Below are 19,059 nucleotides of genomic sequence, written 5' to 3'. Positions count from 1 at the left end.
TCTCTATACTTGACAGTACGACCGAAATTGAGCTCCAAAGCTCAAGGGTAAACTGATGAGCAATCCTGGAAGTGAGGGTATTACGGCTGAATTGTTTAAGGGGTGGAATGCAACTGGCTAGTTCACAGAACATTGTTTGTAAAAATATCGATAAAACAACGAAAGGCAAGAAACATTGCGGCCGGCGGTGTTCTAGCGATGTAAATGTTTCGATTATAATTCTATCGCCTTTCATTTTTAAAGCCCCTTTTTGTATTCTATCCAAGAGATTTAAACTTGTTTTGGGGGCACCTGCCCAGATATGTGAATTATATTCAAGCTTTGGATGGATGAAGGCTTTGTAAATTACAGCCAGATCAGAAAGGGTAAAAAATTTCTTGCACTGTCGGAGAAATCCTAAGCACCTGGCAGCATTTTTGGCAATATCAAATATATGATCGTTCCATAAAAGGTGATCTGTGATACACATACCAAGTACTGACAGTTGATTAGTTTCTCGGATGCAAGTGCCACTCATAGATAGTGGCATCTAGGGTATGTTACGCTTTAACGACAGGAGACAGCATTGAGTTTTCGAAGCATTAAATTCTACACGGTTTTTGATTCCCCATTGTGCAATGCTGTCAAGATCAGAATTTAATGAGCTTATCATACGTTGCCGTTGAAGTTCCACATCCGAAGGACAAGGATGTGAATCTATAAACGAGTATGAGAAGCTGAGGGTATTGTCGTCGGCGAAACAGGTTAATGGATTAGAAGTGGCAGACATAAGATCATTTATGAATATAAGAAAGAGTGTCGGAGACAAAACGGAGCCCTGGGGAACACCAGCATTTATTTTATGAATTTTAGACTTGTTACCATCCAATACAGCTTGTATTGAACGGTTAGAAAGGTAATTTCTAATTCAATGAAGAAGAGATTCAGCAATACCAAAAGCACGCATTTTTGATAAGAGAGCTTGGTGCCAAACTCTATCAAATGCTTTTGAAATATCAAGTGCAATAATCTACTTTCTCCAAAACGATGTAAAGATTTGTTTCACTCTTCGGTGAGATGAACCATGAGATCACCAGTGAACCTATTGCTACAAAAGCCATACTGTCAGCCATTAAGAAGCTTCCGTTCTTCGAGATATTTCTTGAGCTGATAATTAATCAGCGTTTCCATGACCTTGGAAAGAAGGGACGTGAGTGCTATTGGACGATAGTTAGAGAGAGAGGAGGATTCGCCTTTTTTAGGGACAGGCTGGACAAATTCTATTTTCCATCCGCTCGGAAAGAGACCTGTAGAGTAGGAAAGATGGAAAAGTTTATGCAGTGGTTTTACAAGCGATGAAGAACACCTCTCCAGAACAATTGGGGAGATACTATCCGGACCAGCGGATTTGTGTATGTCAAGGTCTTTCAGTACTCTTGCAATTGCACGAGTGCGAAAGAAGATTCGTTCCATTGAATAATTTACGCTCTCAAGAACAGGAGTACTCATGACACGAATTAACAGCAAACTGTGCTGCAAGCAAATTGGCTTTATCAATATCGAGCTTACTAGGGAGTGTCATTGTGGACGAGCGTTGGAACCAAGGATGACGTGGTGTTTCGTACGTTTTTTACAAATGACCAGACATTTTTACTACCTTTGGGACATTGTAGTATTTTTTGCCTTAATTTCTGATCATGCAAAAATTTGGTTCGGCGAATATGACCATTACATGTCTTTCTAGCTTGTTTGAACTTATTCCGGTTTTCCTCAGTCGGGTTGGCTTTGTAACAACGGAAACTTGCATCCCTGATCCTAATAACCTCTTTACAGCTCGAATCAAACCATGAGTTCTCTTTGGGTTTGATAGATTTTACCCTGTTCGGGATAAAATTTCTCATTCCACAAAGAATTAAATTTGTAACCATATCTGCGCTGGAATCACGTCACTATCGAGGAAGCATAGTGACCAGTTAAAGTTCCTGAAGAATTTATTGAGACCGTCTTAGTTTGCTTTCTCATATTGCCCTCATAGGAGTTTTTTCTTTAACTGGGTTTTTTTGACATGAGAAATTTGCAGATACGGTCAGAAGTAGGAAACAAGTCTAGGGTGTTGGCGGATTGACCTGCAACGTCAGGGATTCGAGTTGGCTCATCGACAAGCTGGGTTAATTGATTTAACTCAGCAAAGATCTCAACATACCTTCCTTCCGGTGTTGACTGACCAGAATAACGAAGCCAAGATGAATTGTGTACATTGAAATCGCCCGCAATGACAATTTCAGTGTGAGGATAATGGGCAACTGAAGATAAATTTAGATCTTGTCCCTAATCATGTGACATAAGAAACTTATATGACCTTCTTGTTTTTATCAACTTAATCCATTTTTGTGTGCAGTATAAACTTAATACACTCCTCATTCATTCCACCTTTGGATTCTTCAAAAAAAACCTAAAGTTGTAAAAATATCGTCAAATAAAATACGACAAAAAGTTATCCCTATTTCACGTAATTGAACCATACCCATTTTATAATAATTTAAAGAAATTAACATAATTTCTTAGATCATTTTTTTGTTTTATTCAAAATTAACCACCCTTTAGGAGATCTTACTTCTAGAGACTTAGAAGATTTATTTTGTACAGAATTCCGTAGAGAATTAAAGCCGAATGGCCTACATCGATATGAAACAAAGGCATAGGTTTGATTACAGCCAACTTTTAGGTATATTACCATTAGAACCTCGATTTTGAATAGGGAAGTTCTTTTGCCATGAAGTTAATAAAAACAAACAAAATTTTATAGGTAATTATTTCTTTCCAACAAAAAAAAAACAAAGACTTTTTTTCAGACTTTCCTCATCACTTTTCAAATTTTTACTCTGTATTGATTTTAATTTCCCACAAAGTACTTTAAAAAATTTGTTAAAAAAAAAATAAAAAGACTCCACCTAAGCTTTGAATTTCCATCTGAATCATTTATTTTCCTCCATTGCATCTCATTGGTGGCTTCATAGTTCCCTTTTTTATTATACTTCTATATTTATGTACATATCTTTTAGTTTTTCTGATTTTTATTGTTGTTTTATTCTTTCAAATATTTTTTCATATCAAAGTACCATGCGACTCTTCAATCAATATTGCAACCATCAGCAAGGGAAATTCTAGAAGCTATTCGTGCACTTTTCCTGCAGGTAAGTTTTTCACCACCTGCCTGGTCCGCTCCATTCACTCCAGGACGAGGCGACTACACGACGACGCGACGTCGAGGAGGATTGCTTTTTTTACTCGTGTAGTCAAATCGGGCATCTCTCAGATAAATAACTAAAAATTATTTTATATTTTTTTCATCTTTTATCTTTTCATCGTCTATTAAAAAAAAAAAAACTTACGGTAACTAGACTCACTGGCATTCGTTCTTTGTGCTATCGGATGTGGATGCTACGATGGTGCTCGCCGGAACTGAGGGTCTTCCACTTAAGCTGCCACCTTTAAAGCCAACAATTCTACCGCTACCACCAACGGACGGAAATGTATTCAGGTGAGTAATGCTATAAATTATTGGGTGTACCATCACTACTAGCTATATACATGTAACGGAACCGGAAGTTTGTAAGGATGAGGCCACTACTGCGACTATAGGGCAGAAAAATAAGGGGAAAATATTAACAAAACTAATTATGGCAGGTTCTACTTTCTATCCGTATATACACAAAACACAAATTGTATGTTTCCGCTGGCTTCTATGCTCGAAATACTTTTTAGCTTTGAATATGGTTTTGGTTTTGAAACTACTTTTCGTTGTAAGAGAAAACGAATAGAAACAAAAATACAAATTAAAGCTCTTGTACAGGATTCAGAATAGATATTGTTCTCACTCCCATAATTACCAAAGCAATTTTAACTGTGAAAAACACAAATTGACGAGATGTTTGATGGTAAAAAACTAATTTGGAAGTTAAAAAGAACGATCATATTGAAGCTCTTAGGTTTTATTAGAGACCTGAAGGGTTTTGTGAAGAACAAAATGAAATAAAGCTCAAAAGTTGCACTTTTCGTGACTCAACCATTTTAATTAAGAAATATATATTTCATTTATAGAAAGAGGGGGGCCTTTGGATACCTAAGAACAGAGTGGGATATTCGGTTAGAAATTTTTTTGAAGGAAACCAAATAATTGAAACCATTTAAACTTTAAATTCTTCTCTATGAGTGAACATCTTTTTTTGTGACCAAATTGAGGGTTTTTCGCCAGATTCTTTCGTTTTTTTTTTTGAATATCCCACATATTACGTTTTAAGCCAACTTTTAAGAAATAAAAGTAACTCAAGTTGCATTTTTCAAGAATCAACTATTTTGTGCTTTAGAAACGTAGATTTCATAAAAGTAAAAGGATGGAGGGCATAACGGACAAGAGAATAGAGTGGGATATTCAAGTTTTAAGAAGCTCAAATTTCGTTGTTTTTTTGTAATATCCACCAAAAGTAAGGGCAGGATTTTTTGTTCAATAATTTATAACACATTTTTTAAATTCTTCTAATTGAGCGCTTATCATTTACCTACACAGATTACAGTTTTTTTGATTATTTCTTTAGTTTTTTTATGGATATCCCACATATACATATTTCGTTGGCCAAATACCAAAAGAACAAACTTTTTAGGAATTTACTTAAAATATATTTCTAGAACCAAGTAATTTATTTTACAGAGATAGATTTTATGGTGGTAAAGTAGCTTAGACTTTGAGGACTTGAGAGTGGGATATTCAGGAAAAACATGTATTATAAGGATAAAAAAAAATTAAATCCATTTTGAACTTTAAAAGTCATTAAAATAGCTAAAATTTTGTACTTTTTGTGAATATCCCAAAAATTTAAGGACAGGAAGAATTTTGGCCATGTAGCGAAAGAACCCATTTCTTAGGAATTTAATTAACAAGATTTGCATTTTTGAAGACCCAACTATTTGAATTTACAGACTTAGATTTTATAGGCGCAAATGAGCCAGGACTTTGGGAATATGAGAACAGAGTAGAATATTGGGGCAAAAAATGTTTCAAGGATGAAAAATAATTGAAAGCATTTAAACTTAAATAGTAATTTAAAAGTAGCTCACATGTTTGGTTTTGTGTGAATATCCCATAAATTAAAGTATCGGAAATTTTGCGAGAATTTAATAGCACATTATTAAATTCTACATGAGTAAACATTTACTTAATGCAATAAACATGTTTCAATAAATTTTTTCATTTTTTAGCTAATATAGTACATATTACATTTTAAGGCCACACAACTAAAAACAGACTTTAGAAATCAGTTTGCATTTAAGAAAAATTAATTAGACAATATGACCATTTTACTTAACAATTTGTTAAATGAACTTGCAAAATGTCGAGTAAATTAAACATTTTTATGAATTAAACCAATGCTTCAAATTTTTGAACACAGCTGGACATTAGCCCACATATGGGGATTTTCAATCAATTTGGGGGAAATGAAGAAATTAATTTGCAAAAAACTAACATCATAACTTCATAAAGAAGTAAGAAAATTCATTACGAAGAACGGTTTTAAAAATAATAGAGTGACCTTTGAAAATGTACTCGTTTTGCGAATATCCCAACGATGATTAGTAAGTAAAATGTCTGCTTTTTAACGTTAAGAAACTTTATTGCTGCAAACTTTCCAATTTGGCTGACTAATCCGATTGAATATATTTTTTTTAGATATAATAATTCTTAAAACACTTTGAGGCCTTGAAAAAACTTGCTATACTAATAAAATAAAATACAAGAACATGTTTTTAGAGTTATGTGCTCTTTTATGTAAGTGACTCTTTTAATATTTTGTGACTGTCCAATAGAAGAGTTACAAAGAAGTTGAAAGACTCTTACTATCGAATTTAATTTTTCAATCGAACTTTTTTGATTGTTTCCGACTTTTAATACGGCCTCTATTTTATGAATAGCCCACATATTATAAGCTCAAAGCAAATTATTGAAATACACACTCAGAACATAAATATCATACAATAGTTGAGAAAATAACTCAGATAAGTTAAGGTTTATTGTCAATTATTTGGCCTTTTATAGATTTAATGCACATTGTTGAGTATCCCTTAAAGGAAGGGATGCATGTCTTTAAAAAACCCGACACATTAATTGAAATTTGCTTTGTTGTTAAACATATATCTGGAACCAGTTAACTTTTTTTTTTAATGTGTGGTTGGTTGCGATGGTCTGATTTTGAACGTCCCAAAAGAAGGGTATATAATAATCATGTTTATCATGTAAAAAATAAATCATTTCTTAAATTTTAACTCATTGGATGAATGAAATTAACTTGAGAGATATAAAGAACCGAACATCAATTTTCCAGATTGGCGTACTTTTTTTGTGGATTTTATTTTTGGTATGAAAAAAACGGACTGTTGAATTTTTATAAAAAAAACTACTTAATATCCAAACAATATTGTCTGTGAAATAAGAGTTGGAAGACAATATTTTTAATTTTTACAAGCTATTTGAATTAAGTACATTTTTTTTCATAAAATTTTAGTTTTCTTTTTTGGTTAGGTTTTTATTTTTTGTAAAAAAAAACTGTCTATTAGATTTTTCTAAAAATTTAACTGAATGTTGACAATAATATTTTTTGAAAGATAAAAGTAGTTTAAAGCGAATATCTCAAAGTTTTGAAAAGATATTTGGGTCGAAAATCTATTTTTATCAATTTTTATTAATTTTTTTTAGGTTTTTAATTTTTATAAAAAAAATGTAAATATTTTATGCTCAAAATTTAACCAGATTTTAAAAACAAGATTTTTCGTTGCAGAAAATAGTTCTGGAGATAAAATAATTTTTTATTCCTTAAATTTTCGAGGTGACAATTTTTTTGTATTTATAAAAAAAACGTTAATTGGATTTCTTTCAAAAAATATACTTGTTTGGTATCACGTTACAATATATAATATAAAATTTAATTCAGGTCTCTAGCATTATTGGTTCGTAAGATATTTAGGGTTAAACAAAATGTTGACCTTTTTTTAAATTGCAGTTATAAAAAAAAACCTGAAAAACCCCTGAAAGCCCTTTCTGCATCTTTCTGCATTATTATCTGTATAACAAAATTTATTTGAAGTCGATATCTCTTCTGGTTCTTGAGCTATGGTCGACGAAAATAAACTTTGCGAACGTACGCACAGACGCACGCCCAGACAATGTTAAAAAGATCTTTTATTTCGACTCTAGGGACCTTGAAACGTCGAGAAATGTAAAAAATTTCAATTTGACAAATCGGACCCATTACAATGACTTCCTATGGGAAGTTAATAATTGAATCGATTTGAACTATAAAAGTCTGTAGCTTTCCGAAATGAAAAATAAAAAAACTACTTTTTAATATACAAATGTAATTTTAATTCAAAAATGAGGTTAAAGATTTTTTAATTATAATGGTATTTAGCTTTGGCTTTTTTAGCGCTGTGATCCGTTCGCTTTACCGCAGTTTACCGCTGAGAAGAACAACAGAAGTAACAGAAGTAAAACATTCGGTGTAGCTTATTTATTCATACATAACAGATGTAGCTGTCGATAAGTTGGCAAGTGTTGCCCCTGCGGTGGGAAGTCACCACACTACTTCTCCTCCACTCTAAGGGCAGTGTAAACTCGTAGTTTCACTACCCGTCCGGCTCGGGTCCTATATTTAGAAGGTGTTGTTGATGGTAAAATGATGCCTTCGACTTCTGTTGGCTCTTCAGGAACAACATACGCTGACTTTAGACGGTCTATAGAAACTTTTTCGATGTTGCCGTTAATGAGAATTTTAAAATGTTTATCGCTTCGTTGTTTAACAAAAAACGGTCCATTATATGGTGCTTGCAGAGGCTTCCCAACGCCGTCAACTCTAACAAAAACATACTTACAGCTTGACAGCGCTGGTTGAATAAAAAATGTTTGCCCAGAGTTGTAAAAGTGTTTGAGAAGTTGAGCATAAACTCGGGATCGTGTACGTTTTCTTTCCTTGGAGCGAAATATTCACCTGGAACTTTTAAAGTCTTACCATAAACTATTTCAGCGGGGGATGCGTTCAAGTCCTTTTTGCAGGTTACGCGCAACCCAAGTATAATAAGAGGAAGTTCTTCCGACCAACTAGCTGTCATTTTTGTTTTGAGCGCAGCTTTCAGGGAACGATGCCATCTCTCCATCATGCCGTTTGCTCGTGGATTTTACGATGTTGTTTTCAAATGCTTTACTCCTAGAACGTTGTTGAGCTGCCTGAACTGGCCTGACTCAAACTGTCTGCCACGGTCCGTTGTAATTAGCGCTTTTGCAATAGTCTCACACGTGATGTCCATAATGGGTATAGCTTCAAGCCATATGCTCTGTCGATCGATTATTGTCAATAAATAACAAAATCAGTTCGATGATGGTAACGGACCAACTTTATCCACATGGATATGTTCAAACGGCTCTTCGAATTTCTGTAGTGATGCTCGCTGGATCTTAGAACGCTGTCACGCAGTACAGTTTTTCACAAAACTTGCTGATTCTTTTCGCATACTGGGCCATGCAAATTTTTGTTGCAGCACTTTTGTTGGTGCTCGTATTCCACCTTGAGACAACCCATGAATATTTTCTAAGACAATTTTTCGAAATCCTGATACATCGCATATGAGATCACCAGTTGTATTCAAATTCATGACATTTTTAAGAACCAGTGAAGATTTGTTGTCAATCAACAGATTTTTCAGCTCAGGATCCGCCTTTTGGTCCTCAGCCAACTGATCGAAACCGATACCCGGTTTTGTGGTCAGCAATCCTGGATAAAAGGTCGGGAATGATGTTCTCTTTTTTCACAACAAGTGGATGTCAATTGAAAACTGGCTAATAAACTCTAGTTGTCTTCCTTGTCTATGTGATGCCTTGTCGGTCTTCTGCTGAAATACAAAAATAAGCGGTTTATGATCAGTATATATCGCGAATTCACGCTCTTTCAAATAGTTTCGGAAGTGTTTGATTCGTTTAATAATAGCCAGCAGCTCCCGATCATATGTTGAGTGTCTCCTTTGTAATTCAGATAGCTGTTTTGAGAAAAAAGCAAGTGGCCTGGTTGCTCCGATGAAAAATCAGAGGTGTCGACTGCCATTGAAAACACTCCATTTTTTGCAGAATGAATAAGCATAGCTACATCACAGTGCGTGGTTTTGTATTGCTCGAAAGCATTTTCGGCATCGGGAGTCCACTTCAAAAGTCTCTTATCAATTTTGACGTTACCCTCAATCAAACACTGTAGACGATTTTGTATATTGACGGCATTTGGTATAAATGTATCATTGCCAAAAATCGACGTAGGTCCTTGGCTATTGTTGGCTTTTCGTAATTAACTATGCCTTTCACTTTGATTGGTAACGGCTTAATACCCTCTATAACAACCAGGTATCCCAAGAAGTGTACCTCGGTTTTCCCAAAAACACATTTCGCTAGGTTAACCGTGAGGCTGTCATTCATTCAAAGACAGTACGGAGGTGTTCTTTTTTCTGTTGCATATTCTCAGATGCCACAAGGATGTCGTCGATAAAAGCTCCTGTGAAATAGAGTCCTGGGAGTATTGGATCGATGAGGCGCTGAAATGTCTGTAATGCGTTCCTTCACCCAGATGTCCTGGTTGTAAGCTCTTTTAGCCGTGAACGATGTGTCCAAAATCCTGTACTTTGAGCATTAGGTATTTTCTGCAACTGTTATTGCAGACAAATACCCAACCGCCTGTAATCACCGCAAACTTCGTCTTAGACCCTAGATAACCAATCGCTGCTGGCCATAAGATTTCATGTCCGTACCGTTCGCTGCATAGATCTTGGTTTTACTTGCTGTCGGAAAAATACAGTTGTGTTTAGTTGGAGGAATAATCGATACGTCGGTGCCTGTGTCGATTAAAAAATTTCGTGCAGTAAGACTATCGTAGACGAAAATACGGTATGAAGGTGTGCCAAACTCATTCGTCTCAACATGAGTTCGGCTCTTTAGTTTCCCGCCACGTTGTAAGCACATGGTTGGCGACTTTTTGTCGCTTTTTCACCGAACCTGTGGGAAACCAACAGAAACCTTTAAGACTGTCTCGTGTAGAACTATATCGCCTTCGTCGAGAAGATGCACGTGTTTGAACTTGGCGTGATCTTCCCTCAATCTGCTCAAAGCGCTGGCACAAATTCGACGTTTGATATGCAAGCCTCTCTAACTTAGATTCACTACGGGGAGCTCGAACTGTTGTTGTCTTCGCTCCATGGTAAAAGAATTTGCTGCAAGGTAACTGGCAAGCATCCCAGCCAGATGGCTTTCGGTTGCCCAATTCTATTTGAGACAAAAGTTTCTTTAGTTTTGCCTGTTAGCTAAGCATAAATTCTTTAATTAAGTGTTGCTTAAGAGCCATTAAAAGTAGCTAATTTTTTGTGCTTTTAGTGAATATCCCTAAAAATTTAAGGGACGGAAAAATGTTGAAATTCTTCCACATGAGTGAACATCATTTATTTGATAATAACTTTTGTTTTTTGTGAATATCCCACGTTCTAAGCCCATACAGCATAAGGACCAACCTTTTAGAAACTTAACTACTAACAGAACTAGCATTTTTCAAGACTTCACCGATTTAATTTAAAAACATAAATTGAATGTACGTAAAGTAGCTGAGACTTTGGGAACATGGGAACAGAGTGTAAAAATCGGGCTACACAAAATTTCCAAGGATACAAAATATTTAAAAGTTTCGAGTTTTTTTGTGAATATCCCACAAATGAATATCCCACACATGATTTACCTAAAGATTGTGATGAATTTAAATGAATTCAACGATTGGATCGAACTGAACCCCTTTTCGATTAGTTATTAATCTTTCATTTTCAAACATTTTTCGAATATCCCACATATGGAGTTTGGAAAACTTAAGAACCAAAGAACTGCAATTTTGAAAATTTTAATGTAATTATTACAAAACAGTTTTCAATAATAAAATGAACTTACAAAAATTTACTCGTTTTGCGAATATCCCTACGATGACTAGTCTTATTCTTGACTTTTAGAAACTTGTTTGCCACCAACTTTTTCAATCTGACTATTGGATGTTATACTTATAGTTTTTTATTTTTAGTTTGTGAAAACTTTTTATCTGTCAAATGTCAAATATGATAACTTCAAAACTGACACCTTAACAAATAGTCGTCTGTTCAAAATTGAACTTTTTGTATCGAAAAACCCATTATTAAATTTTTAGATCGGCATAGAGCCGATGAATACAAAAAATACAAACCTATTTTACAATTTGTATAACAAATGTTTTAAATAGGTGAATATTTTTTAGATAATATCCCACTAGCCACCATTAATGCTTCATCTCTCAAAAAAAATACTTAAAACAAATGTTAACGAAAAAGTGCTTTCCGGGCGAAAATCCCACTTTGGAAATAGGTTCTTCAACACACAGATATTTATCTCAATTTGAATACGTTAGCAGTTATTTAGAATATCCCAAAAATTCCTTATAGGTATAGAACACTAAAAATCAAACTCTATATTAACTCAATAAAACCAAACTAAAGTCAATTACAAATAATATACATCCATACATTGAATTTGCTTACAAAATCAATTTTATCACAAATTTGTGTAAATAATTTTACGATTCATATAATTTAACAACCAGATCCAACAACCATAAAGCTATAAATATTTATAATAAACACACCTCCAGCTAAAACAGAATCTAGATAAGAAAACCATTCTTTCAATATCCCTTTGTATGTCATACATAAATCTACTATGAATCTTTAGAAAATGATACCACCCTTGTTTTATTATACAAAATCTACTTTTCAAGCTCATAAAGTAGCACAAGAGTATACGAGAGTATACTAACACATACAAATCGCAAACACTCTCACAACATAAAATATCCTTAAATGTGTCTTATAATGTTATCCTTTTCTTTGCGCGTCAATAAACCGTTCTGTTTAAATCCCATGTCATGGTATATCTACAATTTGGTTTAAGATGAAAACGATGTTGAGATACTTTGATACGCAACAGGCTTGCCAGATTTGGCTTTTGATTGGAAACTAGTCCAACTTTTTTCAAAACTTCCCAAGAAATTATTAAGACATTTTAGCCACAATTGAAATTCTGCTATTTTTTGGACTACTTTCATTGACTTTCAATTTGGGCTACACAAATAGTTTAAGACATGGCAACCCTGATACATATTTAAGATAGGGATCCCTATCAAATGTATGTATTTATGTTAATGCGTCCTCATAAGACTTTTTGAATCTCATTCTGACAAAACAAAAAAAAACATAAAAGTAGAACTTTCACCAGAATTAAAACGCTCACCCCATGCGTCTCCCAAAGGACGTTATCCACAAAAACAAAAAAAGATTATTTCTGACATCAACTCACTAACCCCTTTAGAGGATTGGCTTTGGCTGACTTTAGCCCAGCCACGGCTTTTTTTTTTGTTGCTTCTATCTGACTTAACATTTTCAAGGTCAAGGCGACATTCACAGAACAAAAAAACCCAGCAATTCAAAATGGAATATGCTGTCCTTGGTTCTGTTTGCATGGCCTACTAATGGTATCCGCTGAACAAAGCTTGCAAAAAAAGAAAGTCGCATAAAGTCATATAGCATGCATAAAAATATTAATCCAGCTCTTCTTGTTCTTTTGTACACATCCTTTTCTTTTTTTTCTTGTTTGCTTGTTGTGTCCTTAATGCTGTTTTTTAGAATCTTGTCTAACATATCCGCATCAATTTATATCTCTGCAACCGTTTTGTGATGCATCCCCTCAAGTTGAGCAAGAGGCTGGAATGGATAGAAAAGTTTGTGAATTACAGTGTGGACTTCGGGGTCTTTCAGATTAAATTGTATGTAATTTTTGCTAAAACAATATTAAAACTGTTAAAAGAGGTATTTGATTAAGAAAGGTCAGTCAAGGCGTGAGAAAAATGGCATTAAATAGGAAATCACTTCGGTATAACTTTTTTCTACACTTTAACAGACTTTAAAAACAAAGAAAAAAAGAGGCTGGGATGCTACCCACACTGATAACTTCCCATCCCGTCTGTCGATTTGTCTTGCTTAAAAGTTTGTCTATCTGTATTTTTACCAAATTTTTTATGAAAAAAACGGACTGTTGGATTTTTATATAAAAATTCTTGAATATTGAAAACAATATTTTCTCTGAAATAAAATAAGTTTGAAGCCAATAATATTAATTTTTGAAAAGCTATTTGAGCCGAAAGTAAATTTTTACCAAGTTTTAGTAGGTATTGTTTTTTTTAGAGTTTTATTTTTTGTAAAAAAACTGTCAATTCGAATTTTTTAAAAATTTTACCAAATGTTGAAAAAAATATTTCTTATAAGATAAAATTAGTTTGAAGCAAATTTTTAAAATTTTTGAAGAGATATTTGAGTCGAAAATCAATTTTTACCAACTTTTATAAATTTTTTTTTAGGTTTTTATTTTTTGTAAAAAAACTGTCAATTAGATTTTTCTCAAAATTTTATCAGATGTCAAAAACATTATTCTTCGTTGCATAAAATTGTTTTAGAGATGAAATCATATTTCAGTCGTAAAATTTTGGAGGTGACAAATTTTTTTTTCCGTTTTATTGATTTATAAAAAACAACCGTTATATTGATTTTTTTTTCAGAAAATATACCTGTTTGGTATCACGTTACAATATATTATATAAAATTTAATTAATTTAATTTAATTTTATGGTAAAAAAAACCTCCCACGCAATTTTCTTGAGAGGCCTTTCTGCATCTTTCTGCTTTATTATCTGTATAACAAAATTTATTTGAAGTCAATATCTCTTCTGGTTCTTGAGCTATGGACGACGAAAAAAACGTCGCGAACGTCTTTTATTTCGACTCTAGGGACCTTGAAACGTCGAGAAATTTCAAAATTTTCAATTTGACAAATCGGACCCAATACAATAACTTCCTATGGGAAGTTAAAAAAAGACAAGATTGGAGTCGAAATAGAAGATATTCTTCCTGGCAAGTTTCAAGGAGGATTTCGGTCGACATTATCAACTATCGATCATATTTTTTACCTGACTAATATTTTTCCTGAGTAGTACCCGTGGCATGATGGTTAGTGCGTTGGACTGTCATGCAAGGGGTCTTGGGTTCAATCCATGCCTGTGCCACCAAATTAATTTTCGCGGGTACTGCCTCTTGCGAGGAATTGACAAATCCTTCAAGAGTAATTCTTGTCATGAAAAAGTGCTTTCTCAAATCTAGCCGTTCGGAATCGGCCTAAAATTGTAGGTCCCTTCCATTCCTGACAACAGTACTCGCACACAGGAATGGTTGAGAGTTTGTAAGTCACTAGGCCCTGGTTCACAACGGACTGTTGCGCCACCCCATTTGATTTTTGAATATTTTTCCTGAAGTCTATTAAACAAAAGAAGAAGTATGCGTAGTTTTTGAAACTTCAAAAAAGCTTTTGACAAGGTTAACGGATAGGCTCTAATGTGTAAGCTTTTATCACTAGGAATCTCCCGAAAATTCTTGGATCAAGTTTTGAAACGACAACTAGTGTTTCCCAAGGGTGCATTTTAAGGCCAATTTTGTTTGCAATAACACTAAAATAATGCTGTGGCAATACTTTGGATTCGCTTAAGTCTATTTTTTCAAATTTTTCAATACGAAGAAAATAAGTTTTTCATATTTATCTAAAAAAAATAAAAAAAAAAGTACTTAAACCAATTTGATGAAATTAATACTCAAAACAGGCGTGGGAAGTGCCTAGGTAACCTCTTCTTTTATTTTGCAAAAAACATATAACAGAGTTGTCAAAACGCTATTTTAGAAACATAGGCCTATTTAATAAAATGCTTTTCCAATAAATATATTAGCTTTTTTTATATTTTTCGGACTTAAGCCTCTTACAAAAGCTGTTTAAAAAAAACTCAACAAAGAACAAAGTTTATAATATAAGATTTTTCAGATCCCTCTTTTAACTTTTTAGTAATAAACAAAAAATACATGAATAAATCATACGATACAAAAACAATATAAGATTATCATGTTTTTTTAAATCATTTCAACTTAAGGCTTCGAATACAAGAAAATAATTATGAAGATTTTTAATTTGCAACTGTTTTTATTCTTAATTTTTTTTCTTCATTTTCATCATCTGTCAAATCTGGATGCTAATTAATAATATCAATTGATTGGAGATTTAAATAAAAGTCGTGATATAACTTTTCGATCACTGGCAGTAATTCTAATAAATCTTTCTTCTTTTCCTTGCTGATGGTATTGTAACAACAGTGCAACAGTATGGAACTTCAACTACATATATCAACAGAATTCTTGCCTCGTTTTCATCTAAACTTTTTTTGAATTGAATAATTCCGAATTCGTTGGTTAGTCGTAGCCATTTTTTATTTTGCTTTACAAGTTTACTTTTATCGTCAGCAATTTTACGCCAAACAAATTTTTTTTTGACATTTTTGCAAAGTCAACAATTGAACAATTACTGTTTTTTTCAATTGCAAAAATATCAAACAAAGTTGCTACATATCCGTTTTTATTCTTACCCACACAACAATCACTGTAAGAAATTAGGTGTTTTACGTCTGGCGGAATCGTTTGAAGATGCTGGAAAACAGAAGAAGCAATCTCATTACCACCTCGGTTGGCTGTTGACTCATCCTACATGTAAAGAAAAGCTTGGTTAACAACGTAGTCATGAATGGTCAAGTTTAAGTCCACAGTTGTCGCTTATAGAAATATACATTAGTTCTAAGGAATGGGTGAAGATCGAAAGAAAAACTTTTGTAGAACCACTTTTTCTAGCATACTCCTTGTCCTTGGACCTGCTTTCGTGGTCCAGGTCAGCAGCCTTATGATGATCTTCCTGCTCTGCTTTTAATAATGGTCTTTCTTCTTGGTCTGGTTCCACTTCAATTCTAGTTTTTATATCTCACATCTATGGCAAGTATCAAGCTTAAGTTTTTTGAATTTGATATTCATAGTTTTAAATATTTTTGAGTAAGTAGAAACTGATGCCACTGATTCGGATTTTTCACAGTATAATTAGTACTTATTACAAAGTATCAGGCTGCTATGGAAAATTTTCTGGCAATGTCTGTTTGGGTGTAGTGTGACTCATACGAAGGAAAACTGTGAATATGATCATTTTTTACATTCCAATTTCGATCTTGTTGGATACTCCTCTTCTCGTTGGTCTGGTTTTGTTGTTGTTCCATTTGACTCCAGATTCTTTCTAACAGCTGTTTTTATGAACTGCTCTGTTTCAGATAAATATGATCGAAAACAGTTTTGGGCAACGGAAATTCTTTTTCCATGAACTTCTATCAAATAATAATTTGAAAAATTTCTATTTCTTGAATTTGTGCCATGTTTTGAAGTGCTTTTTGACTTTGTTTCTTCAACAATGATTGGACCACACAAGTGAGCTTGTCGTTAATTGTAACCTATACAAGTGCACAATTCTTTTCGAAATTATTTGTCTGGTCCTCTTCAGATATCTTTGCCATACACTTTTTTCAGCAGTCTACCAAGGGTTTGAATTTCCTGGCTTTAACCAATTTTCCAGTGCTTGTTGTATAAGCTTTTCCGGTGTTTCTTTTTGCTTTTTTTGTAGATGTGGTTTCTTTTGTTTCTTCAGAACAATATTCGGGGTAATTCAGTTCAATTCAGAGTTACTCACCATTTGCTCTAGTTGATCAGATAAATTAATTTCCAAAAGAGCTGCAGCTTGTCTCGGATCTTCGCTGACATCACTTTCTTGGAACACTGAAAAGGGACAGAATCTTTAATGCTGTTATCATCGTTATCATCAGACATAAGCCGTTATACAAATGGAATTTTTGTTCAAAAAATCAAAAGCTATTATGGTTTTTTAATTTAAACGGTTTATTATTTTGCGTAGAGTATTGAGAAGCGGACTAAAAAATAACTGAAAAATGGCTTAACACGATTAGCACAAAACGGCGATTTTCACTTATGCCTCTCCTTTTAAGGAATAGAATCATCTAGCTTTCTCCCATGATCCTAACCTAAACTTAATGGAGTCTAATGTAGATGATTTGCTTCTTATGTTTAAACTATTTCAAAAAACAAAATTTGACCGAAGGTTTAGAGCGTGGGTTCTTTAACCTGCCGAGTTTTCGAAGGAAGTCAAAGCCATCCGCACCTAGGCAGCTTATGCTAGCTCCACTATCGAGTAGCCTTAGTAGATGGTCTCCAAAGATGTAGACCGTAGCATAAGGACGTTTATCGTCTGAACGACTGCTTCTTTTCTCGAAACTTCTTCCTCAGCTTAGCCACTTTTTCGGAAACGACGGTATTTTGACTTCCGAAAATTCTTTTGCGGACTTCCAGATAGTTTTGAAGTCTTTCGTGAAGAGGTTTCAGCGGTCTTCTGGGAGTAATGGGTGGTGTAGATTCGGGAATGGTCTTCGGTCTTGTCAAGATCCTGACGGCTGGTACTAGATTGTGAAGAAGGAATGGAAGAGAGTTTCATTTGGACTCCGGGGTCTTCTCCAGATAGCAATTCCCCCGGGACTTTAAACTGCTCTTAGGCTCGTTTGCCGAGCAGCGAGGACATTGTGGCGTGGTTAAAACAGAAGAGGGCTCTCTGCGGGTCAGGGCATTTAACGAAGGAATGACCCTTACCCTTACAATTCCAACACTTGTAATTGCGAGAATCCCGCTCTGTTTTTGAATGGAATGCCTCCAGCTCGTGGAAAATGCCTCTTTCTCCCTGTCTTCGGCAACCAGCTCAGAAACTACGCTACTTCGTATCGGTGGAACAACTCCAGGTCTTGGTCTCAGAGCTCTGGCTACACGGTAAAGAAGATATTTTTCGACCTTCTGACAGACATGAACTGTATGAGTCAGAGTGCGAGTGTCGTAGGTTATGAGCAACAGTCCCATCTGCCGTCTCACGTTTGTCCTCAGCACCTCAATGATCCTCAGATCAGATTTGGGAATCCTTAGTATGCTGTTGAGCTTCTGGATATCAGAATAGAAGTCATAGAAGGACTCGTTTTGACCCATATGCCTGTCGTACAGCTTCCTTGACAGCTCGGAGTCTGATCCCAAGCTCCGGAACTACTCGATGAGGGCATCCCTGAGCGTCAGCCATGGAGCTTACCCTTCAGGTACACCCAGAACCATGTTTCCGCTTGCCCAGTAACGAAGTGGTGAAAATTCAGGACTATTTCGTCCCGAGAAGCTTCATCCTCTCCAGCCTGGACAAAAACTTTGCACCCTCTCCTTTCTGCTGCCAGGATCAGCCCTAGGAGCCTGTAGACCGAAGTTGTAATGGTAGTAATGAAGGGAGAGGTTTACACCCAAGTGGGATCGTTACAAACCCTAATTTTATCCCTCATCGTGCTGAAGTACCAAGGCTTTATTTCTGCAAACAAACTTCACGTAGTATTGGGTTTTTTAATTAGAGCAATACAAGAGTTTTTTTTTAAATAAAACAAAAATGGTTTTGGATATCAATGAAATTCTTTATTCCCATAAAAGTACTTTAATTGCTATTATGAATGGAACTTGATTCCTTTTGCATGGCCACAATGGGTACGCTTGCAGAAGTCTAGACGCTGAACACAATTTTCGAAGATTTTCAAGCATAAGTCAGCCGAAATTTCACGTTCGATATTCTAACGACGTCCATCAATCATCTCTAGCTTGTTGGCATAGACCATAGGCTTGACTTAGCCTCAGAGGAAATAATCGACCGAGGTGGCCAGACCGACTGGACCATTTCGTGAGATAACACGTTCTTCAAACATAGTTTCCAATAAACTAATTGTGACATTCGCTGTGTGGCTTGTGGCGCCTTCCTGTTGGATGACGAAGCCATTCAGCCTGCCCAATTCAAGAACTTACGACACTTCTGGTGGTCAAGCGGCTTCAGTTCTCAATTTAATCTTATAAGGATGTAGGCCGCGACATTTTCGTAAAATTCGCCACAACGAGCAATCACAGAGATGCCCAACGTTTGAGAACGACGGCAAGTGAGAGACACATTATGGATCT

The 19,059-nt window shown here is 34.9% G+C and overlaps 1 protein-coding gene across 3 annotated transcripts in view; it reads left to right on the top strand.

Moving 5' to 3' along the window:
• LOC129949971 (uncharacterized) overlaps nt 1-19,059 on the top strand; it is a 286,002-nt gene that overhangs the window by 137,138 nt on the left and 129,805 nt on the right. For all 3 annotated transcript variants that reach the window (XM_056061724.1, XM_056061723.1, XM_056061722.1), the window contains exons 4-5: nt 3,096-3,173; nt 3,381-3,520. In XM_056061724.1, the coding sequence (XP_055917699.1) occupies nt 3,096-3,173; nt 3,381-3,520 (218 nt within the window). The remainder of the gene's footprint in view (nt 1-3,095; nt 3,174-3,380; nt 3,521-19,059) is intronic.

The sequence above is a fragment of the Eupeodes corollae genome, chromosome 3 (genome assembly GCF_945859685.1).
Source record: "Eupeodes corollae chromosome 3, idEupCoro1.1, whole genome shotgun sequence".
NCBI classification, from domain to species: domain Eukaryota; kingdom Metazoa; phylum Arthropoda; class Insecta; order Diptera; family Syrphidae; genus Eupeodes; species Eupeodes corollae.
This window is presented reverse-complemented; position numbering and strand designations above follow the sequence as displayed.